Source organism: Acipenser ruthenus, chromosome 25 (assembly GCF_902713425.1).
Source record: "Acipenser ruthenus chromosome 25, fAciRut3.2 maternal haplotype, whole genome shotgun sequence".
NCBI lineage: Eukaryota > Metazoa > Chordata > Actinopteri > Acipenseriformes > Acipenseridae > Acipenser > Acipenser ruthenus.
Genome location: NC_081213.1, coordinates 1,746,266 through 1,772,504, shown reverse-complemented (window position 1 = coordinate 1,772,504; position 26,239 = coordinate 1,746,266). Strand labels below are relative to the sequence as shown.

Below are 26,239 nucleotides of genomic sequence, written 5' to 3'. Positions count from 1 at the left end.
AAGCCTTTAAACTCTACAGAATAAAAACCTGTCTTGACTGGTCATTGGTCAAGTGCTGTGTGGTGGCCAGTATAGAGCTAGACTTTTGTTGAATGCGATCAGTCACCGCCAGACAGCTGCACAAGTTCATAAACAACCCTACCCTGCTGCACGAACAGAAAATAAAACACTTCTCAATCGCACGGTCCAGATCAGAGACATTCCAAACTGAAACTGGTTCTCGAATGACAAATGATGATTACCTATAAAGTAAATTTATTTGGCTCTCAGCACTAGCAGCAACACTGGTATCCTTTTAGTTGTGTTGAAGGTGTTTCCTGCATTAAAGTTAAATTCAAGTTTAGTTTCAAATCCAGAACCGCATATTAGAGATAGCTGTTCTAACTAAAACACAATTGCTCATTCTGGCTTATTGAGTTTAAGTCTTGATGTGTGGGGATGGCCTTGATGTCACCCCCTGTGCGTCTACAGACTTGGGTTATTGTTATTGTGAAAGTGAGACCAGACGAGGCCCTGTATGCTAGTTAAACAATCCATATACAGAACAAAACTGCATGGAGTTTTCTTTGAGAAGCACGTTTAAGAAAGATTAAGTTGTACTTTTCCCGATTACGCGTTAGTTTTTTTTTTTTTTTCTCCCCTTCGGTGAAAATAATGTCACTCTGGCTCACCCTAAGTTATTGTGGGAAAACGCTCACCAGCAACTTACAAAAACAGCTTTCAGTCGTGTTCATGAGCGATTTGGAAGAAGGGAGGCATTGGAAGAGTGTCAGTCTCCTTCTCCAGGCGGCCAAGTCAGCCGTTTAACCAGCGCTTCCAGTGCTGAATCGACAGCATTCACGGCGCGCTGGAGAGTGGTCAGGGCCTCAAACACTACACTTTTATGTGTTTGCCTGAACATTACTTACAACAACATTGTAATGTTTTCATGCATTCTGGAAACTGGCAGCATTTTTGTGTGCATATAAATAATCAACCAGATCCGATATAAACACTTAGTCGTGCTAAATTTCGAAATACTAAAACAAACTTAACAAATTAACTGACAAAAGTTTCGACTCAAAGTCTTTTTCAAGACGTTGGATGGTGTCTGCTAGAGAGATACACTATTGCTATAGAAACTTTATGATCATCTAATATTGTTAGATGGTTTGTTGTTATCTAAACATTAACAATAAGACGCATTGATGAGGAGGGGACAGTATAAGTGGTTCAAGTCTGAGACAAAGTCGAGGTCTTTACACTAGCTGGAGAGGCTTTTCTCATAGTAGACTCGATGCATACTCTAATTGGAGCTATTATTATATGTTTTAAGCCTGGTTGTTTTTAATAAGAAGTCAGTTAAGGGCTGCTTCAAAACCAGCTAGGAGTTCAACCAAACCAGTATTTTGGCTCGGTGGCGTGCGGTCAATGAGACTCTTTGTGACTTGTTTTGCAGGATAACAGCATTCTAATTAAAGTGAATGGAACTTTAGAGTTGCAAAATAAAAAAATAAAAAAATCATTTCCAGCACAATGATTCTTCTGTCTTTAACCAGCTAATGCTCTTTTGGAGCCGCAAGAACACAAGAGTACAGTGTTGTGTAAGAAACAGAACACCGCCATTTCACAGGACCGAACTGGTCTTCACACGCAGTGGCAAGGCATTCCTGAACAATGCCAGCAACATTGTCCAACTGAGGAAAATACTCACTGATCGCTAAAGGAGAGCTCGTATTAGCTCGGCACATATTATTATCCTCCCCTGGTTAAAGACTCGATTGTTTTTTGATGAATTAACTGGAGGCCAATATGACATTACAGTGTTTGTCTGGTTCAAATCCACTTACAGATTTTGTGCAGTTCTGTAAGTTCTTTGTGCGTGTTCCTGGAGACTGCATGGTACGCAGAGTTCAATGTGGCTAATGTTCTTATAACTGCTTTCCAGTGTGGGAACCAGAGTTCATTCGCATGAGGAGTCTCTCCCCAGACAGCTGCATTTTAGAAAGGACTTGTTTACTGTTGATTCTAACATCATTAAAAAGTACAGGCACCCTTGCAGTACGATTAAGCCGTATACTGTCAAATAAAAATTAATTTCATTACCTGTAGTTTTCAAGGATGTGGTTAAATGGGTCTGGTTTTGGTCATTCCTATCCACCTTTAAGGCACCGTGCTTTAACCATCAGTGGTTATTTCTGTCTCAGCTTGATGTCAATACTGACCTGGGCTGGTCTTATACTGCTGACTCCAAAGGTGGAAAGGTGAATATCGTAAAACACTAATGAGCCGGACAGGTCTGTTGATATCACAATAACAAGGGTGACTTTGCTGTGCAAAACCAGTACGTTAATATCATTGAGGTTCAGCTATTTCTCAGGATACACAGCTCTCTCTAGCTCTGTGCTTTGCAACCTTCCTTGGTAACTTTATTTCATAGCAAATAAAATCTAAAGCTACACAAGCAGCAGTGTGGAGTAGTGGTTAGGGCACTGGACTCTTGACCGGAGGGTTGTGGGTTCAATCCCCAGTGGGGGACACTGCTGTTGTACCCTTGAGCAAGGTACTTTACCTAGATTGCTCCAGTAAAAACCCAACTGTATAAATGGGCAATTGTATGTAAAAATAATGTGATAACTGTATAATGTGAAATAATGTATAATGTGATATCGTGTAACAATTGTAAGTCGCCCTGGATAAGGGCGTCTGCTAAGAAATTAATAATAATAATAATAATAATACACAATGCATACAGTCTAACCATCCTGAACAGAAAACAGATGGTTGGTACGTTGAGAATTCCTGAGCTTCGCTTCTGAGTTGTTGCACAAGGTTTTAAACGTAAAAGCAGTAACCATAATGCCCACAAATAGCATTGAAAGGGTTAAAGAGTTTTTGCTGCTTCTCAAGGTAACTGTAACTAGGTGTTCTGATCAGGTTGCCTTTAATTGTGTTGCCCTCTTGTGGCCGCAGGGCATTATTACAATTCCACTTTACTAACATCAGTCCCCCCCCCCCCCCACCTCCAAAAAAAAAAGCACCAGTACTCCAAAAAAAGTTTATTGCATTATATGCTGGCAGTTTAAACTACATGCAAAAAAAAGCTGAAATAAAAATACATTTTAATTAGCACAATTATTACAAACAATAATACAAATAAAAAATCAAAAGCTTTCTACAGACTAAGGTGTCAGAAAGCTGACTCGAGCCTGGTCCAGGTGGACGGAGTCTTCTATATACAACACGATATTAAACCCAGTCACGGGAGGGGAGGGGAGGGGGTGCTGTGGAAATACACACCTTCAGAACTCTCACAGACACAAATACACAACACAGGACTCACACAGCAGGGTGTGATTCGAGCCAGGGATCACCGCACAGGCTGATCTGCAGTGCTTGAGATGTGAATACTGTTCAAGAGATACAGAACATTTCTAACATCATAAACTCTAACTTACTTAATTCCTTGTGCTGTCTGCTTTATCTCTGTATTTTTTTCTTTGTTACAATTCAGATATTTGAGCCGCACGGTTCCAACAGCTACGTGCACGTTAATTTTATTTATTTATTTCCAGGCTGCTGGCCTGCAGGAACACACTTTCTGAACAACAGTTGTGGATTACCTTGGAAAGAGTTACCTTTTCTGTTATAAAAATGCATTTATGCTAATGTTTAAAATGTGTGTTCTAAACCCACTCTGCAAAATCTGACAAAAAAGAAACACACACTACACAATGAAGTAAAATAAATTTGCTTGAAAGCAAAACTAGATATGCAAAGAATGCTTAGCTGGGAAGAATGTATAACCAGAAGTTCTACAAGCCAGTCCTGCTGTATATCTTTGTCACTGATAGTATGGACTGTAAAAAAAAAAAGCATGACCCATTTCTATTTCCACGACGAAAGAAAAACAATTCCATTGCATCCAACAGATTCTAAAATTAAAACTGGCTAGGTAGATTCCCTGACTAAATGCAGACATGAATACATGAGTGGGACTTATGACAGGCACTGCACTATATTATGCTTTTAGGAGGTTTAAAAAGGTCAATACTATGATCGTTTGCCAACACAAGCCAGGGAAAGAGGCTGCTCAGAAAAGCGTTGTCTCCGAGTATATACACGTCTTTCCTGGAGCCACAGGAGATCCACAAATGTTGAGCGGCCCGAACAAAACATGATCAGAACAGTTTGCTGCATAAGGGGGAGGGACCCCACCCCGGTAAACATGTGCATATTACCAGCTTTGCTAACATTGCCAGCTGTGCCTTAATACAAGCAAAACCATTCAATGTTATTAAATGCTTCCATTTCCTTGAAAAGAAATGTGACAGGGTTTTGAACAATGTTTTGAAAAAATGGTTTTGATTTGCAATGTGTGTTTGTTTTTCCACTCGTTTTAGATTCTGGTTTCAACCACACGACAGTGTAGCGTGCCAGAGGCTACTTGCAGACATTGTGTACAATAATTACATTGGTACAGAAAACAGCGGGAGAGAGAGCGCCGATTCTGCCTCTGGACCCGTGTGTTCCTGCTTCAGTTTGCGTGACAGCCCCTCCCTGTGGTGGCTCTGCTCAGTCCGTGGTGACCTGTGTGGCCTGCCCGTCAGCTGCCTGGCTTGTCGACTGGATGAACATGGGCTGGCTCAGCTCCTGTCCTGCTGGCATGGTCACTTGCTGGATCTGGTAGAGTTGCTGAAAAGCAAAGGATTTTTTTTTATTATTATTTATTTTTATTTTTTTTTTTAAGGCGAGTGATAATCAACGATAAGCGGCGAATGTGTGAAATCATCCTCCGTACTCAAAAACATTTCTAATGTTCCACCTCTTACTAACCAAACCAGGTTGGTATTAACAATCGAATTGACTTTCGGACAGGAAAAGGAGCCACTGTGGACTTTGGTCACTGGTTTATTTGATGAACTCAAAAAAAAAATATTTATGATAAAGATCAAAGGAAGACAGGGGAGTCAGTGAAGGGTCCTTGCACTGGAAAGCATGGTGCAATAACGTGGTAACTAAATTAAATCACACCCATGAATGATAGGATTATGAAAAATATTAAATTTACTCCCAAGTAAAAAAAAAAAAAAAAAAAAAAAAAAGTAATTTACAATTTGAATACATTTCTGTCAAAAGCAATGATATAGTTTTGCAATCCACTGTAAGCCTTAGTCAATGCTGAATCATTAAAAAAAAAAAACCTTGCTTGTTGCCTTTAAATAAAATGGGAGCAACAACAATGCAATGCTGGAATGGAGTGTGTGGAAAGCAGTTTGCTCTCACCTGTCCGTCGGTGAACTGGCTGAACTGTTGCCCTTGCTGTACTTCTGTCTGCGTTATCTGGGACACAAAATTACAATCAATGTATCAGATTTAATTCAAGTGCTCTGTATAGGATGTTGCGTTTTGTACACACCACTAACCAACTGAACACAGTGGTATTTGTATTTTATAATTAAAGTACTGCTTGCAGAAGTATTGCTTAAAAAACAGACATCCATGTTTCTATAAGAAATGTGTCATGGCCATGGTAGATCATATACCTAGTGAATACCAAGGTGGTTGAATAGCAGATTAAAAATAAGCAGACTAATGTATATATATATATATAAGCTTTTAGTGTAGGTCGATGTACACATACCTGCTGTGCGTTGGTGGCAAGTGTCTGAATCTGTCCTTGAACAACTTGTGTCCCGGATACAGGCTGGGCTAACCGGATATACTGCAGCTGCCCTGTGTTCAGCTGCACCTACACAATGAGACCACAAGAGGGAGATTTACATACCAGTTACAGTGCACTAAACACACCCTACCCAACATCAGTTAAGTACAGAATTCATTCCTTCCCCACTATGCACAGATAAGTAATTTAATTCTTTTTTTTTCTTTATGCAACTTATTTTCTGGCTTTTGGTTGACGGTTGCTCTTTCATACATTTTATTCTTCTATTTTTCTTTATGTAAAGCATTGTGTTGTCTACATGAAGGGTCCTATAAAAAACATATTAAGAGTTTGCATTGTATTGCAAATATGCACAAACATGAACTTGAAGGATGCAAGCTCCTCCACCACAAGGCACTGGCCACTCCCAGTCACATACCGGTATCTGCTGGATCTCTCCAGTGTTGGTGATGATCTGCTGCATGACCTGCATGGTCTGTCCCGTGGCTGCCTGTGCCTGCTGCCCCTGCCCTGCCTGCACGATCTGTAGCTGCTGGCCCTCTCCCACCTGCATGGTTACAGGCTGGCTCTGGAATAAACAAGCACAGGGGTTAGTCCTCCTGCTCCTCATCTGCAAACACAGAGACAGAGAGGGGAGCTCCAAGCAGCACGAGAAACACAGAGAGCCCCGAGAGGGACAGCCGTCTCTGAAACCAAAACACGCACAAAAATGCATAAAAAATGTAGCGCACAAGGAGCATTTAACATGCCATTTTATTAGCAGGCATCGCGTCACCCATTCCAGGTTTTACCATGAGGATAATGCACGCCTCTTCAGGTACTGTGCCTAGTTTATCTCACAGTAAAACTGTGCAATGGAGATCTTCTTTCTAACCTTGGGCTTTGCTCAGATATTAAACAACACGATATGATACAGAATCCAAACCAATATAAATCAAGCAGGGTGGTTCAGGCCAGGCCAGGCTACCAGCCAGGTCTCTGATGGGATTTCATTTGGTGTATTACCGTCATTGAGGATGCCGTAGTCTGGGGCTGTGCGACTTGCACCTGCTGATACTGCTGCACGCCTGCTCCTTGTAACACCTACAAACAACACGCCAACAGGAGATTGCACATCAGCGTCGCTGGAAGCACACAGAAGCGCAAGCAAAGCAATGCTATCTGACCAAAAAGAGTCAGATCCGGGATCTCACACACCGACCTTACATGGTGTTCAAAACAGGATTTAAAGCTTAGGTTCTGGGTACATAAGCGTAAGTACCTGGAACATTAGTACTTTAAAACAACAAAAGGAACAATGTCTTGGCATGGCTAATCAAGTGGTCTTCCCTTGGATACAAGATATATAAATAACAGTTACTTCGTGCCACCATATAAATGCAGCACAATTACAAATACACAAATATATATAAAAACCAAGCGGCATACACTTACAAATACAAGACAAAGACAGCTGTAGAAAGCATGTAGTCTTAAAATGCAAGCAGACAAAAACAAAAGTGGACAAGAAAGACACAGCCAGCAGGACTCACTGTAGAAAGCATGTAGAAAGCATGTAGTCTTAAACAGCAAGCAGACAAACAGCAAGCAGACAAACACAAAAGTGGACAAGAAAGACACAGCCAGCAGGACTCGCAAATAAAACACTGAAGCATGCCCAGATGGTATGGCGCTCACACCAAGAACTCGTGAATCATACATGCTATTTAAGCTAAACCCATGTATTAATCAGAGTGGTTTAGGCGTTTTCACTTGCATTGTTGTAGTTCTTTGGAGGTGCTCTTTAGTGAAAGGAGCTCTAGAAGTTACCATATGTATAAACTCTTGTAAGATTAAAAGTGATTCCTTGTGCACTTCAGGGCAGGGCCTGTGACTCTTACCTGCCCCTGCTGTGGCTGTGTGATGATGATCTGCCCCTGCTGGAGGGTGGCTGTGGCGCCAGTGTTCTGTTGCCCCTGCTGTTGCCCCTGGACCTGCACAGCACCTGGCTGCTGTGCCAAAGTGAAGTAATACTGGACGGGTTCTGCGGGCGCGACTGACTGTCGCACTTCTTCCTACAGACGGAAACCAGACAAGCACTGAGGACAGTCTTACGTTTATTCATTTAACTGTATGAGATATAGATATAGACACACACACACAATGTGTGTATCTGTGTATATAAACAAAACAAACTAAACCATTGTTCCTGTTAAACTGTTCATATGGGTCAATCTTTCTTAGTAGTTCAGAAGTAGCAACATTCTTTTCCTTTTTTTTTTTTAAAATACATCAGAAACAATCAAAACAACCTCTTGTTGAAACTGCTGTCCATCCCGTAGCATGTAGCCAGTTTCCTGTGGCACCTACAAGTAAGATATCTTGGATTCCAGTCGCTGGTGGACTGCCGACCAGTCTGTGGAAGAGAGAGTAAACATCCCTCTCCCAGCTCCCAGGCACACAGCTGAGAGTGTAGGATGTTTACAATCCCTACAGCACAGCATCTTCCACAGGGGTGGGGAAATCAATTCCACAGGATCCGAGGTGCTGCGATACCCATACCTCACTGGACTGGGTAGCGTCTGCAATTCAAAAACTAACCTTCCCAAAGAATCCCAAAGTCATCCAACCACTGTCACAACAGGCTTTGCACTGTAGTTGCTAGTAGGGTGAATTCAAAATTCAATCACTGTCATGATGCGTTTATTGTACTTCTATCCTCGTTCAAAAGGGACTCCCCATTCCAGTTTCATTGAATTTGAATGGATGAGTCTGTACACCTTCCAATAACAGCTAACACTAAGGGACTCTTGTGTATAGATGGCTCAACACAGGAAGCTGGCAGACTTTTGCAGAGATGCAAGACTTTGTCGCTGAAGATCTTGAACAGGGTCATATGACAGCCGACCGCTGCAAACATCCGACTGAAAGCCCCTTCAGTCTCCCTACAGCTTCCAGTCAAGGATGTTTACAGCGCCCCCAAGCTGCCAGATCATGTATTACCACCAGGTTAACAATGGAAAATCAGTAATGATTCCTTAACTTTCTAAGGTGCAGTGAAAATATGGAAAAATACTGCTGGAATAAAACCGAACAAGGATTTCCCCAGTAAACTGAGTAAGTAGAATTCTATGGCTACTGGTGTACTGGCTGTTCAGTCAATTCAATGGTTAGCGACAGAATTTGTAGTCTTGGCAACAGTGTCTTTAAACACTAACTATGCACAGATACTTGAGGTGAAAAAGAAAGGTAGCCTTGTAAAATGCACATTTTATATCTATTGCACGTCTTGACTTTACAAATAACAGTTTTTTTACTGATTGGAAATTGAGGCTATTCACTGTAAGCCTCACACAGTAATAATGTCAAACGCAATTAGTGTTTATCAGAAAAAAATAAATAGCAGGTAATTCACAACCTTTAAATTACACTGGTATCATACACACGATTCCCGTACTGTAAATAGCATTTTATACAAATGTCTTATCTTTTAAAACGACTATCTGGATGACTAGTTATATATAAAAACACCTGTCAGTCAGTAATAAAAGTTAAGGTACAGGTGGGATCAATCTCCTTCACACATGACAAAAATGTACACAGCAGCTGAGCTGAATAAGTAAAAATGCAATATGCAATAATGAAACTTAAGACGTAAAAGCTCATAGTATATATTATTGAGCAAAACTAAAGGAACGTCAGGCAGGAAAACAAAAAACAGTACATTTTTCAATATATTTAGCATGCATTACCATAAAAATGTTAACCTTATTACGAAATCACGCTGAATCTTCAACATTAAATTCCCTGTAAACGGTGGTATTTTAGAGCAGCAGGAGAAAGAGAAACAGAATGGGTGCCTCCGTTTCTCCTACCTGTCTTTTGGGAGGCTTCAGTTCATCTCTGGGAACGATGTCAATCAAGAAATCAAACTGGTCGAACTTTGTGATGGCCATTGCAATATCGTTCCTCTGAAGAGAAAGAAAAAAAACAAAACAAAACTGAAGGACGCTGCTATTAACGGCTAAGAAATGAAAACAAGAGTCACACTATGAAGTGACGTCCCCAGGTGAATGCCAATTGTTTCACTTGTGTGTTCATTACTGTGCCCATTGGAATGTTCCAAAGGAAATTACAACACTGTATGCATTAAAAGATAAACGGCCTGCACTCGTCTATTGGGGGTAATGGGCTGCATTGACATTATTACCCTTAAAATAGAGCCCCGTGTCGCATCAAGTCTCCCATTGTCATCCCACAAAATACATCCATTTATTTTTAGCAGCATGAAAAATAATATTCGGGCCACAGCTGCTCAACTGATGCCGCGGAGTAGCAGAGCCTCCAGCTATACAACACAACACACTCTTGTGATGAAAAATACAACTACTGTACATGGTCATAGTTCAGTGTTTCCTGAGCAGCAGCAGATCAGACATGGGTTTAAATGAGATTTTAAGAAGAAATGGAACTCCTGGACTAAACAGGTTTGGACTAATTGCCATCACCAAGAAGAAAAAGAAAAAGAAGAAGAAGAAGAAGAAGAGGAGAAAGAAGAGGAAGAAGAAGAGGAAGAAGATGATCATCTGTTACCTGGAGAGTCCTGCGTTTGTTGTCCTCTGTGTGAATCCAAGCTCGTAGTGTCAGCTCTGTGATGAATATCTGAGCAGCTTTAGCAAACAGAACTGGTGCTTCAGCGCTGATCATCTACAATCGTGTAGAAATTAATTAAGCTTTCTCCTCTCACACCTCCACCCATTCGAAAAAACAAGACCAACCCCCCCCTCTCCCCCCCCCAAAAAAACAACAAATAAAACCTGTGCCATTTAATTATTTTATAAAAGCACAGAGATGCAGGTGAGTTGGAGAAAGCAAGAAAATATTTAACCAAAATGGATTAAACAAAAAATATATATTTAGGGGTGGGCAATTATATGAAAACTGTATAATATCCAAGTCTTCCAAAACACAAAACAATATAATAACACAATTGCAATATGAAACATCTCAAAATAATGCCAATAGTGCTTAATGTAGCATGCAAATAGGGTTTGGTACCTAAATGCCAATCAATGGAATAAAATGGTTAAATAACACTTTAGTGTGTGGCGTTTCCCTACGAGACTGACCATAATTGGTATGTATAGGGTTTGTTGTATCTTCATACAAAATAAACTTGATTCTATTGTGTATTTTTAGCAGCATTAGCAATAAAACATATATCTCTGCCAGTCTACGTGAAATTATTTGTTTAATCTCATGATATTGCTATATGGAAATTATTATCGATATCGGATCAAAATATCGATATTGGTAATAATAATGCATTCATTAAAAAAACAAACCAATGACCCTGTATTTGGATTTCTCTCTTGACAGACTGAATGGTTTAATAGAAGAAAGCCAGCCTCCACACAAGTACTGTACTACCTTTACGTCTTCATCCAGCTTCATGATTTTCTTGATTCGAGCTAATGGAAGCTCTTGAACTCTAAAATCCTTCTGGAACAGAGGGAAGTGACATTAATGAAACTGCGTTTTACACGGAAATAACAACAAAGCAGAACAATGTAAAAACTGCACGGCTAACAGAACTAGCAAAGGAACTAAAACAGCAAATAACAGGATCTGTTTAAATACATTGAACTCAACATAGCAAGCCGCTTTACACAGAGAGTCACATTTCAGAAAACACTACTGTGGTTTTATCCAGGAGAGTTTAAACCTTATTAGTCTCGTAGAGGTCTCTACAATACATAATGTCTAACAAAGTTAATGTTCGTTTTCCCTCCCTTAATGGAAAACTCTTGCAGTGTGGAAAGCGTTCTCTCTTTAAGGTGAAACTAATGTCAAGTCACATCACAGATGCATTTGGGTCATGATGTGCAACTAAAAATCCAATCCAAAAGCAGGCACTTTTTCTGCAAAGCCAGTCACTTCAATGAATGCCGTTTAACAATTACTTGTATCCTTGTTTTTTCTTTTCTCTCTATTTTTTTTTAATCTGCATAGAAAGTTACAATGCTAATGACTAAAAGCATCAGAGCTTCTCATCACTGAATATTTATGAATTAATTGGAGCAAAAAACCACATACTTGCCCAAATAAGCTCAGGTTTCAAATGAGACGGATCTCAAATACTGCAAGATAAGGATCTTGCTTGAACCACATGCATGTTTTAAAATAGCTGAAACAAGGCCCTAGAAACAATTTGGGAAAGGCTAGCATGTCTTCAGAAGCATGAAGCTTTGCACGTATTAAAAAAGGGAAAAAAGGTGTGTTCTCGGCTACGTACCACAGTGAGGTTTCTGATCTCCTCCATGACTCTGGGCCAGAAAGACTGGAGACTTTGCTGAGCATCACCTCCAGCGTTAAACGAACCATCTCCAGACATCTTGAGATCTGGAGGAAAATAAAGAAACACAAGGATCGCTTTGAAAAGAATCCTGTAGTATTCTGTAAATCACGTCCAAACTTGTTTAATTTTTTTTTTTCTCTCAAACTGGGTGAACCGCAGGGGTGTGGCAGCTCCTAAAAGGTTTAAAAGAGGTATTTCATTGTAAGAGGGGAAAAAAAAAAAAAAACCCTGGACAAAAGTAGGACAGTAGAGATACACCAGTAAAACAGAAACACACACACACACACACACACACACGTATACAGCTGCTTTTTTATATACTGTATCATACTACTTACTACAAGGCGTCATTAAATTCATGTTTAGTTGACAAAGCAAATTTAGCAATTACAGTATATGGAGGTAAAAGTATATGGAGGTAAAACACAGAATGCTGTTATCTTTCTTCTCCCTCAGACCACACCACATCTCCACATCATCTTTAGCCCCCAAGACAGTCACTGACAACCCAGAATAAATGTGTTATCTGCTGATTTTCATTAGTTATAGTTACTTTCCACACATCAGCATTTTGGAGCTTCTTGAGTCAGCAAAAAGACCATGAACTTTGTACTTTAAGTAATTTGTGGACCGAATATTCCCATACAAGGTCTATGAAACTCAAAAAGCTATCGTTACATTACATATATACTAGAATGCCATATCCGCTTGCAGTGAACTGATGATTAGCAGGAATCCCCCCAGAATTTACCTTGAACTTGCTTACATTCCCCTACTACCGTGCACCTCTCTCACACACACAATACAACCAACAAATCAGTGCATGCACATACAGAGGGTCCTTATGATCGTGTGCCAACTGCACAATACCTGAAAGATTAAACATATTTGTATGAAAGCAAGAGTATCAGATTATAGCCAAATGCATTCTGAAATGTCTATAAGAGGCTAGAAGTGTATGATAGAAGTCTGGTGAAGATTGGTACAAAATCAAGGCATTTCTCGTAACCACTGTGTAGAGTGTGACAAACAGACAGCCACACAAGCACAAGGGTCCACATTTTTTGAATGAGGGCCCTAAAAACTGCACATGCTTCAGACAGCTACTTAATGGGAAAAATATTTTTGATTTTTTTTTTTTTTTTTTTTTTATGTATCGCTATTTTATTTAAATACTTAAACTAGACCAGACAAATGCCTACTGTGTAGAGAATTTGGCATTCGAGCTTTGCATGTGCTGTAACCCCAAAAATCCCTGTAGAGCACCAATGGAGGGGTTACTTCACTCTAGCAAAGTCAGGAGGCAGCTGGGTAAGTGTGTGCTCGGATTTGGCGACTGGGAAAGGGAAAATAATTAAAACGAGTCGATTCATATAATTACAAACTATCTGGCTAGTTAATTATCGTACAAAATGAGGCCAACCTGAAAACATTTCAATCCTTGCCACTACAGAAAGATCCCCAGATTGTTTGTTATACCCCTCACCCTTGGGCAATAAGCTGCCACTTCAATTTAGATACAGCAAATTTCTGAGGTTTCGTTCATCTGAACACTAGCGATACCACGTAACCTGCCATCCTTGAACGGCTACACAGTGCCTCAAACCTGGAAAGAGACAGGCAACACTAATAAGGCAGGTGGCACTCTTGTTAAATGTAAATGAGAATGCACACTTCGATAAAGGACAAGGTAAACTTTGACAGATCCAAGACTGTAGACCCTGCAAGACAACCGTATTCATCACGAACGCTGCACTTGTATGACAACTTCAGTACCATCAGATGAATCTGTGATCACTTATTTATTTATTTATTTTACATAATAGTGTACACTGGGCATTTAATACAGTCTGCTTCTGAAATAAACAATTAGCCTGCTGAGCTTCGAGTTCAGAATTAAAAAAAAAAAAAAAAAAATAGAAACGCTGCCTGGCCTTACCAGGCTCGGAGACTTACTTGGAGCAGTAAATGTGCTGTTTATAAGATATGGTTTAATATGGTTTATTTTTAATGCAATGCTGAAGGAATACAATGTTATCTCATATTTCACATCAGTAGCACACTGAAAGCAATAAATCACATTAACAACATTTTATGTTTCATACAGGCTTAGGCTTGGGAAGGCCTGGCTGTATTACAAAAAAAAAAAAATTATATTAAATTATAAAACGCACAATACTTTCAGTTTTCATATTTTTGTATTGTTGGGACAGAGGATCGTTGCTACAGGCAGATCCGCTGTAGAATTTCTTATGTATTTATTAAATGATTAGTTTCAGTTTCGCTCAAACCACTGCCACCACTGACCCAAAGGCCTACACATACTGAACATTTTCTTTTTTCTACAATGCACTGATCAGGAACTATCAAAGAAAGGCAAACCCCCCCCAAGTTTGTTTAAATCGTCAGGACACTGTGTAATAACAACACGACTGCCTGTCTCTCTTGAATGGATCAGGACTACATGGCAGGGGGGGTTCAGGTCAGGATAGTGTTGTGCTCACTTAGACCTGCGAGAGGGAACACTTTGCAGTTCACAAGCATCACAATTCCAAATAAATAAAAGCTTTGGGATAGGTTTGCACTGGTTTTCATATACTTTTATATGAGGTGGGAAATGGCCAATACTTGCGCAGAAAAGCATTGTGCACACACAGCAAGCAGACTGCATTCAGGACTACTCAGCAGCCCTATGAAACCGTGCATGTACAGTACATTCAACTCCATATCCTTCTATTTTCTGCCTGCTTTGCATGCACAATACAAGTCTCCAAGGCCAAGACAACACCCGAAAAGCCAGGGTTCGAACTCCTCTGGTTAAGTGCTCTAACCTGATGACATTTTTGTTTTAATACAGTAATACTTCTCCTCCGAGTCTGTAAGCCGTTAATTGGTTACTTGTTGGGAGTTGTTCAGGCAACGCTACTGCATGCAGGAGGAAGCAGGAACCATTCACTGAACCAGTTCAGAGCAGATTTTAAAGGAACAGCATTGCTCAGGTTCCTGGCACCTGATCACTGAAATTAGGGTTTTATTACACAAGACTTGGTGTTACAGTAGACTCTAGGTTGGCCGGATATGAATAAAATCTCAAATGCTGGGCTAGATGAAGTCACAGTATCTACTGTATCTACTGACATTTCGGCTTTTCATTCCTTTCTGCTGTAAGTCAAGTGCCTGAACCAATAGCAATCCCACTAATTACGAAGGTCTAGACTCTGTCAGTCTGGTATGCTAATGTTTCAATAGATTACAGGTCAGCACTCACATATCCGACACCTATAAAATTTTGATTTCAGTGACGGTTAAACGCGTGTGACGCATATCTGATTATTTAATTTTGGCCCGTTCCAACCCTTGTATCTTTTTTGTGTTCCCTGAAAAATGGAAAATTATCAAAAATACATATCTGAAAGGGCTGTGTTTTAAAATAAGCAGGCTTCCATTAGATGTACTGTATTGGTTTTGTTGGCACAGTACTATATGTTTAACAGAAGTAGTATTTTAATTCAGAACGATATGATTCTGAAAACATCTCTGCCAGAACTAAAGAGACGACACGTTAACTGCAATACAGTAAATACTTTTAAATCTGGTACGTATTGTAGCAGTATGTAAAATTTCCCATTAACGACCTAACAGCAAAATAATCTAAATGTTATCCATGCAAAAAACATAAAAGGCAATGCAATTTAGCAAAACCAAAAGATTAAAAAAAAGGTTTCCAAAATTAACAGTATCCAAAGTCAGTATTCAAAATTGCAGAATATAATGCTCGTTAAGGTCCTAATGTCACAGTTCACTTGCAAATGAAAATGCAGTATCTAAAACTGTTTAATGATTAACTGTTACATCACTCTAGCTTGTCTCGTTCGCTTTGTTTTGGCTGCATTTTCGTTAGGTGAAACGGGAGGAAGCGCTGTGTAACTGCACAATGCAAGACAGACTGATTTGGCATTAGAGAGAATTTTTAAATTTTTATTTTTTATTTTGTTTAAACGCGGGCTGTGATGGATACTCAGATAAACTGTAACACTGAAGAGATGGACTTTGTGTCCGAAAACTGGTGACAGAGTCGGAAATTGCGTGTGACGGTTAAGTGCATTCATTTGTTACATATACATACATACATACATACATACATACATACCTATTATATATATATATAATAGGGATTGATTTTACTCTTAATACAAGGGCAGTAAAACACGACTGACGTGTATATGACTGACTGTAATAAACTCTAGCTGCTGTACACAATACACTTAGACAGCAGTGTAGTGTAGCTCGGTTTCAAATGACATTCAATAAGAACTATTGGTTTTCTGTTTATATATTAAATAAGGGACATTCTATATTTGTTATCGTGCATGAGTTAACAGCAAAAATAATATACATTTAAAAAGCCCCTCCCGCTACTAGCCTGACAGGTGGGTGGGGGGGGGGGGGGGTGACGTATTGCAAGCAGTTTCTATCGATTTAATTTTCCTGGGGATGAATGCATGAGAGAACTGCACACTAGTGCTGACCTGGAATGGCCACTATTGTTGGTCAGGGGCCAGCGCTGCATGTGATCTGGCTTCTTTCATTGCATGTATACAACAACCAAAGCACTCCATGCAATAACATGGTCTGCAAACCGCTGGAATGATGTTTGCAATACAAAAAAAAAAATCCCACTAACTAAATATTTGCTTTTGGATACTGTCCTTTGTTTCGAGGTGTGAAACTAATGTTCAGACAAGCACCAAAACGGAAAACAGAAAATACTGCACAGTACACAGCTGTATAAGGGGGCAAATGCATATGTATGTGTGTGTGTGTGTGTGTGTGTGTGCTATGACAGATTTCAGCTACACAATTCCAGTTGCAGAGTATAAAGTGTTACAGTTTACCTGAAGCACAGGTGATCTGCAAAAGGTCAACCAAAAGTCACCTTCAGCCCTCCGTACTCCCTTCTTCCGTACTCCCTTCTTCCTGAAACACGCGGGGCACTCCCTCACATAAGATTTCCAGGTGACTGCAACACAAAAAAAAAAAAAAATCAGACTTCCAATAAAACAAGGTCATTTGTTACCCATTAAAACCTACATTAAATTGAAAAGGTAATCTGAACTAAGCTAGTTGTGTTTTCTTCAATAGAAGCAAATGGCACAGTAAGACTATAGCGTTTCACATTGTAAATGTTTCAGTTTTCTTCCTTGATGTCAACTGTTACTTTCAGAGGATCAACATTTGTGTTGTGTGTGTTTTTTTTGCAGTACAATTTTATAACAAAATGATGTTCCTATTAGAAAATGAAGGATTATACAGCTTAGAAATGTTGCCAACCTTTAGTGGTGGACTCTGACACAGCCACAGTTAATAATCACATTCTTTAAGAGTTAACTGAAGCAAGGAAAGAGAGACAGGCCCTGGGCTAATTTCACAAAGCTAACAGGGACAAACCTTTGTCCTTCACTTTCACCGTCCCCATCTCAAATGCAAAGAGTTACATTTTAGAAATAGCAGAACAGTCGTAGTTGTTACTGTTTAGATCTGGCTATTCAAAGGTATGGCAAACTATGTTCTCGTAATTTTACCTCATGCAGGATACCCACGGTCCCTGAAGTTTATATTTTTTGCATAGCCAGATTTACCCAAAAGAACATGCTTTCTTATCACTTACATTCACAAATATTTGACATTCCTTTTTATTTGACAAAAGCATTTCCTGTAATTGCATACTTACATTAAAATACCCAAGAGTTGAAACAGTGCCAATTGTGATGTAGGGCATTCAAAGGTGAAAGCCTATTCCTTACAGTTTCTTACTTGTCTAATCAGTTTGGACCGATTGAAACAATCTTAAAACGGTTCTTTTGGAGTGCTGCGACGCGCTCACGTTTCAGAACAGGACAGTACCGTAACATCTGGAGCGGGAGTTCTTTTGAACACACAAGAATGGAAAAGCCATTTCTGTACTGTCCTGCACATTACATGCCAAAAGATTACAACCATGCACTAGCAATCCTTTCAAAATTAAAAACTGCACAGCCCACCTGCAGTAACAAACTTTATCTGCCTGTGGTCCCAACCACAATAGCACTATTTTTTTAATTATTTTCTAGAGCATAGATCATGATGCAATGCCTGGCCTTGTTAAGCAATATTGTCTACTGGGCCCCTAACTTTACCCACCCCATAGCATAAAAACTCAATATAGCTCAGATTTTTTAAATAAACTTCTTTATTACACCCCTGCTCCTTCCCAAACTCTCCCAAGCTTCATCTCAAGGTCACTTTTTACTGGTAGAGAGGCCTGGCTTTTTCCTAACTTTCACTGCGGCACAGACTGACCCCCTCTCAGTAATCCTGAAACATCCCTGAAATCCCCCCCGGTAAAACAGACTTATTTTAAAACAAAATGTTATAAAAATCGAGACTGTCTGAACTCTCTCTGGCAGCTGGCTCGTGCCATCTTCCTCTGTTTAGAGTAAGAGAGGGAAACGGAGGTGGAGATTGTCCCCTTTTCCACTGCGACTGCTCCACCGCACAAGCTCACATTCCAATGACCTTCATTCCTTGTTTGCAAACAAAAAAACTGAAAACACTGCAACGGCAACACCTGTGGCTTTCTTTTCAAACCAACCACGGTGTGAAACTCATGATTAGTTACTGTGTGATGCTGCCTACGCTGTATTATAAACATTTAAAATCATATTTAAAAAAAGGACATGCACAACTTTTTCATCACCTAACTGACATCACAAAAACAGGCAGCCAAGCACAGGCAACATTTTTTTATTTTACTATTTTGAAAGCATGTTTAGGTATTCGCCATGCACTTTCAAATTCTACTGCTTTCATTTTGTCTGTCGAAAGAGAATTGGTTTGCTAGAATGACTAAGAAAACTTTGGAATAGAAGGTGATTTCCAAAAGGGCATGTTCTATATGCAAACAAAGATGAGTACTGTAAACATCGCTCCCGGTCACTACTACAGTACATACAGCAATGGCACATTTGTATTAGAAGAATGGTACAGAGAGAACAAAAAAAAAAAGTGTAAAAGATAAAGTTAAGCATGCTGCACAAGTCAAAATTTAAAAAATACCCCATTTTCCCTAACATACTTCATAAACTGTCACACAACAAATTACTGAGCTGTCCCAGTGCAAAACCCTACGTGTCAAATGAGAACTCAAAAATACACACTTCTTTCACCATCACACCAGATACAGCGCAGCTTGATCTAAATGTGTTTTGTGTGGTTTGTTTTAATTCATCAGTTCTCCTGCACATCTTACACTGCACTATGGTAACAAATGAAGGACATTCCAATCTAAAAGCGGACACTTGGTTTAGCAAAAGCATTAAATGCTGGAAAACAACTTGCTAGACAGCACAGGGTGAAGAGAAGGCATCTTATTTCTCCTAAAAGTAAAAACTCCTGCACAGAAAATGCTTAAGCTCCTCCAGATTTACTTCTTCATTTATTTAAAGGCTGAAGTTAAACTTACCGGGTCTCCTGCAGTGGCAGCTGCATTTTAACGATGCCTCCGTGATCAGAGAAAGTGAGAGAAGGAGGAGAGAGAGAGAGACAGAGAGCAACAGGGAGAGAGGAGCCCTATTCCTTCAAGCTCAGAGCAGCAGGAAACAAAAGGCAACGGAAAGCTTCAAATGCGCTGCCTGCAAGCCTCACAGACCCGCAGGGACTCCTCTCCCTTCTCCTGGCTCCTTTCCCCTGCAAACTGCCGTCCCTCATGTTGCCTTTGTCTTTCACTTGACCCCTGTTTCTCAAAGGGGAATAAACCCACTTCAGACTCCAGAAAAGATCTGCAGCCTCTTTCGCCTTTAACATTCAAAGGCAATCAATCTAGCGTGCTACTTGATACCTCGCCCCGCCCCTCCTGTCAGCTCACAGGTCAGCTTGTGTTATCAGAGCCTGAGTCAACACTCTGATTCGCTGCTTTGCTTGTCAATGACTAGCCCCCCCCCCCCCCCCCGCCAGCCACCCGCCCCCCTGCAACAGCCAACTTCCTGTTCTAAGTTACCTTGAGCTGCAAGATAGGGGTCAGGGAAAAAAAAAAAAAAAAAGACAAAGAAATGAAAGTAATAAAACCCAGCTCTGAGGTATAAATAACTCCCCTCAACGATTATCAACTAAACTGACACCACACCTGCAACCAGTCTGCTTTGAAAGAATGGCTGCAAGTCTGACAACTGTTCCCTTCTTATTTGCAATGTCAAAGTAAATGTCTTTCTGGTCCCGCCCTAGGGAGCTGGCGATTGGCTGCCAGGCTTGTGATGCACATGTCTTTTCCTTAGCCGATTGGCTGACCCAGGCTTCTATTTAGTTTCTCACACTGGCCGCAGGATTTAAAGAGAATGCATCACTGCCAGGGGTGGTCATTAAACCACCCCCCCACCACACATCTTTCAAACAGAAAACCTGTGCTTTTTTTTTTTTTTTTTTTTTTTACAGTTTAAGGAAAGAGAGAGCTACCCTTATTCCTAGGGGTTGGGATACCCCATCCAGATGATTGCAGGTCTTTCTGCTTTGTTTGTTTAGACTTCCAGTGTACATACCCCAAAACAGGTCACTGTAGCCGTTTCTCTTTTACAGGCATCAAACTTCAAAATCAAAGAGTTCATGACTGTCAAATACTACAGGACGAAGTCCAACACAAGACACAGGCTGGTCAATTAAACATTCGCTTTAAATTACATTTCTTACTAAAATCAATCAAACAAATCCGTCCTTTAATTAAACACAAAGTACCAAAAAGCAAAAACACATCAAATGATTTATTTATTTTAAAATCAAAAAAAGTGTAACAGTTGTGAATGAATTTAGTGAAACAGGGCTAGCTATTCTGGTATTTTAGATTTTAAATTAGACTACTAGACTATTTCCATTTCACATTTTCACATGCTTTGACTATTCAATTCAAAGTAAATAGCAACATTAAAACCCCTAACTATTGTCTTTGTTCCAAGCTGCTATTATTGGTACCATGTATGCAAATCTACTGAACAGAGCTTTGCTGAAACAACATGTTTAAAATGACAACATGCCTCTAGCAGGGTTATAAACACTAACATTGCATACAGTACTGTACCAGTTTGAAGCACTTTGACCACGTCCTTTTAAAAAAGGGACATTTGTAGAGGTCATATGCAAAGGTGTATGTGAAATCATAACCAGAAACGACTATGAAAAAGGAATCCTGGTTACACACCTGGCTAGTTACGGTATAGCTATTGATTTAGCTGTTTGAAATGGGGAGTATTTTCAATATTTTGAACTGCTGATGTATAATTTTGTAAAATGTACTTCTTGCCTTCGACTGGAGAGCAGAGACAGCCTCGAGTCTTTAATCCCTGCACGTGACACACAGCTGCTGCAATTCAACCGTGGGATTTACCAACATTTAAAAAAAAAAAATAAATAAAAAAACTAACTCATGAATGCTGCTTATTTAACTCAAACCACTGTTCCCAATCCCTTCTCTAAATCTTTCTATTGAGTGTGCAGCACACACCAGAAAATAAAATGACATCCCTACCAAATGCCAGATTTACAGAACACTAACAGTTAACCAGCGAGTTAAACTAGCAAGCTGCAGAGCTACTGGTAAACCCGGGCCATGTCAGAGTTGTATAATTGTGTTTGCTCAACCTGAACACCTGCTGCCTGCCGCGTGCGTCTCCCCTGGTTAAATATTACTTTCCTGACGAAAAAAAACTTGCTTCCTAAAATACTGCACCTAAACATCAGTGACTGTCAGCAAGATGTTTATGGGTGATTAGCTTCTCAGGATTTTTTTTTTTGTTATGTGGGCAACTGCTTGTGTTGAGAGTGGAGGACCTGCAGTAACGTACGCACACAATTTCGCTGGTAATGAAGTTTCATGCTTATGTTGCAGTTTCACCTTCTGTATGGCCGATTTGAGACCGAGTTTCCCAGATTACAATTAATCCAACACTAGCAATTTGCAGACTTAAAGGTTGTCTCCAGGGCACTTGGTTTCCTGCTTTTCCAAACCGCCCTGGCAGGAACATCCTCTGCTTCCAACTAATGTGCTATTGGGCAACCGATTGACCTCCCTCTAATTTATAACCCTCACACCCCCCCCAGCATTTCACAACTCGTTCTGAGAAGTTATTCTACTGTATAGCAGTACAGAACAGAATCTCTCTGATGTGGTCCATTTTGGCCAGTTGATGTTTTATTTTTATTTTAAATACAAATGCATTTGGGCGTTTTATACTGGCAGGAACTTGGAGCACACAGTCCTGCCGTTGACAAGGTGAAGGTCAGGGCAATACCCTGGTGCAGCTGAAAAACACCCTGTTTCACTGTACCTGCATGAGTGCGGGCTGTACTAGAAACACAAGCATGCTGACGACTAGAAAACTTCAACACCAGCGCTGGGAAGCATGAACTAACTTGCACGCTATCGCGGACTAGTTCTGCAACATTGTCAATTGATTTTTCTCTTCTGCACAAATGGTGTATACTGGAGAAAGGTGTGACGATAACTTTTTTTTTTCTCTTGGTTTTAAAATAAAAGCAAAAGTAACATTTAAGAATCTCAAAACCAAGGCTGTAGCCTGGGTAACACGAGCTGGCAGGTCATCATAAACTGCTAACCTTTCAAGAAAATGTGTCACATGAAACCTAGACACAGTGTCAATGTATATTAATTAATAGATACAAGTATTGAATAGAAATAACCCCCTTTGATAGAACACACATTTTCCATGCTTGTACAAAGGCAATTAGTCTTCCTCGTTCCATAATGCTAAATACAACAGCCTGTAGAATAATTAACCACCTCTGTATCAGGATCAATCAGCTGTGCAATACATTAACCAGGTCTGCTGCCAGCAAGGTCAGCCTGACATCTGTGTCTCTCATTGTGACATTGAAGCTTTCTTACCTGGGCTTGTACAGACAGGGCTGGACTATCGGTTAGGAGGGGGTGAAGGGACAATCTACTATACAAAACTACTGTGGTAGTAACCTTGTGAAAACGAATGCAGTCAGTATTTGTGTCAGCTCTCATAACAGATTATCAGAAGCATGTTAGACTGTCAAGCCTTACATGCCAGAGCGTTAGGCTGTACCATTACAAATTTGTGCAGATGAAATGCAACCTAATGTGGAACATTTTTCAAGTGCTGGTACCCTCATATGAACCTAAAGCAAAGCTCCAGCACATAGGTACTTGGATAGGCTTTTAAAACACAGTACAATTAATACAAGCTAGCACGATAAGGCCCCATGTTTGGTAACTAGCTACTGAAATACTCACACTGCAATAGTAAAATGTTACCTATAATTGTGACCTATGCATTTTTACAAACACCAATTCACCACACTTGGCTGAAAAAAGAAGCAGGTTGTGTAGCACTGGCTTAGATGTCAGTGCCACATGACATGGCTACCTGGGAAAATAAATATTGAGAATGTCTAAAATGTTTAATTAGTGACACAATAACAAAAGCATAAAGCACCGAAATAGTCAGTGCTTTGTAGACATTGACTTAAGGCAAAATATGGGTAGATATTTATTCACCAAAAAAGGCAACAAGCCACAATTAAGTCATTATTATTATTATTATTATTATTATTATTATTATTATTATTATTCTGGAGACAGCTGTAATTGTAGTGGCAGCTGTATGCAGAATACAAGTTCAACTCCATACCTCTGACTGCATCTTTTGTTTTGTTAAAATGCTGCATTTATATTATATATATATATATATAAAACAAACAAAATGTGATAAAAGGGAAACGTGAATCCACAGGATTGTGTAAGAAAACACATGCCAATTCCTGTCTGCACTGCTACATATATCATTTGCTACAGTACCACCACATCGTCATGCACACGGCTGTACTGTACTGTATGTGTTTGCAGACCCATTACACCTTACTGTATATACCTGTATATTCAGACAGATAGAAATAGTGCAACACTGCGACAATGCTGTACAAAAAAAAAAAAAGAATTGCATTTCAAACACATACAAAAGTCTTTGTATTTTTGTACTGTCTACAAAAACAACGAGTCTTATGTTTTTTAATATTATTATTATTATTGGAAAATAATTTGCAGCAGCAGGAGAGACTGAGTGAAAACTAAACCAGACAGAATAGAAACGAAGGGGATAAAATCAAACATAAAAATACAGCGAAACATGCACTGGCTGCGACCCAGACTACAGCAAGCAGTCGCAGAGCACGGCTTCGGCAAACCAATTTACCAAAACCACACATCCACGATTAAAAGGTAAGTTTGGCTTAAAAAGATTTGCAAAAGATGTGGAAATCAGCACGAACCAATAAAGATTTAGTTTGGATTTGTCCCTCAGACCAATCAAACCCTGGACCGTCTTCCACCAATCAAGGTTTTTAGAGCAGAGATGACTGTGAAACTAACGCCATTCCGGCTCCACCGTGCAGTCATCAGCGTGCCCTAGGCAGATCAATAAGAGCCAAAATGGAGAACATGGGGCGCAGTTTCACAACAGCCGCAGCTCTAGAAACCTTGCCACCAATGAGCGTCTCAGAGAGCAGAGGGAAATGGCGCCTTCGTCCAAGCTCACAAACAACTCGCATTAGAGGACAGATAGCGCCGGCAAACGTGGCTCCTCAGAAGTACGGACCCCCAGAAACCGGTTCAGCTTGCACGAAAGCCCCCAGACAGACTCGGAAAATACTCACCAGTTACAGCGTACGCTTTTGCCGCGGAGTCCTACTCGGTCTATTTACTTTATTTTAAACGCAGAGAGGAAACAAGATGGCGGCGGCTGCGCCTGGAACGCTTTCCCTTCAGGGGTTGAAACACATCTCGCGAGAGGTGAGGAGTTGGGGGGGGGAGGAGGATGAGTCTAGGAATTGTACGGCATGTTGAACAGACTGCTGCCATGTTGGGTAACGGCAGGGCAACACTAATATATACATATAAATATAAATATATAAAAATCGACTTTCCTGCCTGTATTTATAGCTTGTATGTAACATAACGACTGTTTTGTTTAATTTTTTTTTTTTTAATGTGTACATAAGTTCTTTTAAATTCACCTGTTTCAGAAAAAAAGAAAACAAGTTTGCTGAGCACGTTAAGCGGCGGTAAACCTTTAACGAATCGAAATAAACTCTTTGCATTTAAAAGGAAAGGGGTCAGTAAGAATAAGACTCTCATAGGGCCAGGATTAGAGTGATTATAATAATAGTTTCCACTAGATGGGGATGGAAGGCTGCATTGGAAGTCCGTGCATGACAAGCTAGCAATATAAGGCTGCTGTGTGTAGACGGCTGTATACTGAAGTATTGCGGGTTAGCACAGAGTATAGGACCAGCAACAGAAAGGGGAAACAGAAGACAGCATACATTGCATGAGCATAACGTCTCAATTCTAGCATTAGCTTAATGCATAACGTCTAGACAGGTGCGCTCGTGTCAGTGAGGGACGGTGTGTGTGTGTGTGTGTGTGTGCGCACCGACTGTGTTAGAGAAGGAACATAATGAGTCACTGTGTAACAACACTGGTGTCTCTTGGGCTATAGCGTGTTTTTTTCATATCATTACCATGACCTCACGGGTCCACTTAAAAGTGTTACAGTCGCCGCTGGCTGTTAACGTTGTTTCTTCAGGCGAGCGGGAGGGGGGCATGCCTATAGTTACAAGCGATCCAATGACAACCAGCAATCAATCACGTTGCGAAACAGCCTGTCTGCTTACAGGGTAATGAAGAGGAAAATAAAACTACGGCGGGCGGAGGCAACCTACATGCTTTCTAATGCGATAGTATTATTCTCCTGTTAAACCGGATAATGTCACAAAGTCAGTACACACCATCCTAAGCCGCAGGCAACCTTCCTTAATCATGGAATTACACACTTAGGTAGGGTATAGCCTGCTTATATGGCTCGCCTAAGGTCATATCGCCTGGTTTGTTTTGTAGGTTGTTGACCTGGCATTCTCGCTTGGAACCTACAATGTCTCAGACTGACATCACGGACAGCTAGACTGTAGTAAACTGTCTCCTGTTTGACATGCCTTTGCAAAGTGTGCTGTTTATTATTTAAACATTAGCTCATCAGTATATAGGCATCTGCTTTGTATAACAGCTGTATGAGTGCAGCGATGGAAATAAGATTCTTATTGCACAGCAGTTTCACCCATTCCAGGTTTTACTAGGAGCTTGATTAGCCATAGTGTATAGTCTTTTTAAAATC

General features: G+C 40.2%; 2 protein-coding genes across 7 annotated transcripts in view; one reads left to right on the top strand and one right to left on the bottom strand.

The window, feature by feature from the left end:
• Positions 1 to 3,023: 3,023 nt before the first annotated feature.
• LOC117414051 (nuclear transcription factor Y subunit gamma) lies at positions 3,024 to 24,842 on the bottom strand. 6 transcript variants are annotated; one of them, XM_034906433.2, is made up of 12 exons: positions 24,723 to 24,842; positions 16,898 to 17,022; positions 11,940 to 12,046; positions 11,075 to 11,146; positions 10,238 to 10,351; positions 9,520 to 9,615; positions 7,546 to 7,719; positions 6,671 to 6,748; positions 6,084 to 6,233; positions 5,624 to 5,731; positions 5,266 to 5,322; positions 3,024 to 4,674 (listed from the first exon to the last, which is right to left on the bottom strand). In XM_034906433.2, the coding sequence occupies exons 3-12, from the start codon at positions 12,036 to 12,038 to the stop codon at positions 4,555 to 4,557; spliced, it is 1,068 nt and encodes a 355-aa protein (XP_034762324.1). In that variant the 5' UTR covers positions 12,039 to 12,046; positions 16,898 to 17,022; positions 24,723 to 24,842; the 3' UTR covers positions 3,024 to 4,554. The 6 variants fall into 6 exon arrangements, with proteins under 6 accessions (XP_034762324.1, XP_034762327.1, XP_058855334.1 ...); XM_034906436.2 differs by having other exon boundaries at positions 11,075 to 11,143; XM_058999351.1 differs by lacking the exon at positions 24,723 to 24,842 and adding an exon at positions 24,339 to 24,429.
• The window catches only part of LOC131701476 (regulating synaptic membrane exocytosis protein 3-like), a 33,645-nt gene continuing 32,132 nt past the window's right edge, over positions 24,727 to 26,239 (top strand). Inside the window, exon 1 of the mRNA XM_058999354.1 lies at positions 24,727 to 24,858. The gene's annotated coding sequence lies outside the window, so the exon portion shown is untranslated. The remainder of the gene's footprint in view (positions 24,859 to 26,239) is intronic.

Coding starts and splice junctions, on each gene's coding strand:
- LOC117414051 (XM_034906433.2), bottom strand. CDS start 12,038: ATGTCTGGAGATGGTTCGTTTAACGCTGGAGGTGATGCTCAGCAAAGT. Junction 10,352..11,074: donor AGCTGGATGAAGACGTAAAG/GTAGTACAGTAC, acceptor ACACGATTGTAG/ATGATCAGCGCTGAAGCACC. Junction 6,234..6,670: donor CTACGGCATCCTCAATGACG/GTAATACACCAA, acceptor TGTTTATTCCAG/AGCCAGCCTGTAACCATGCA.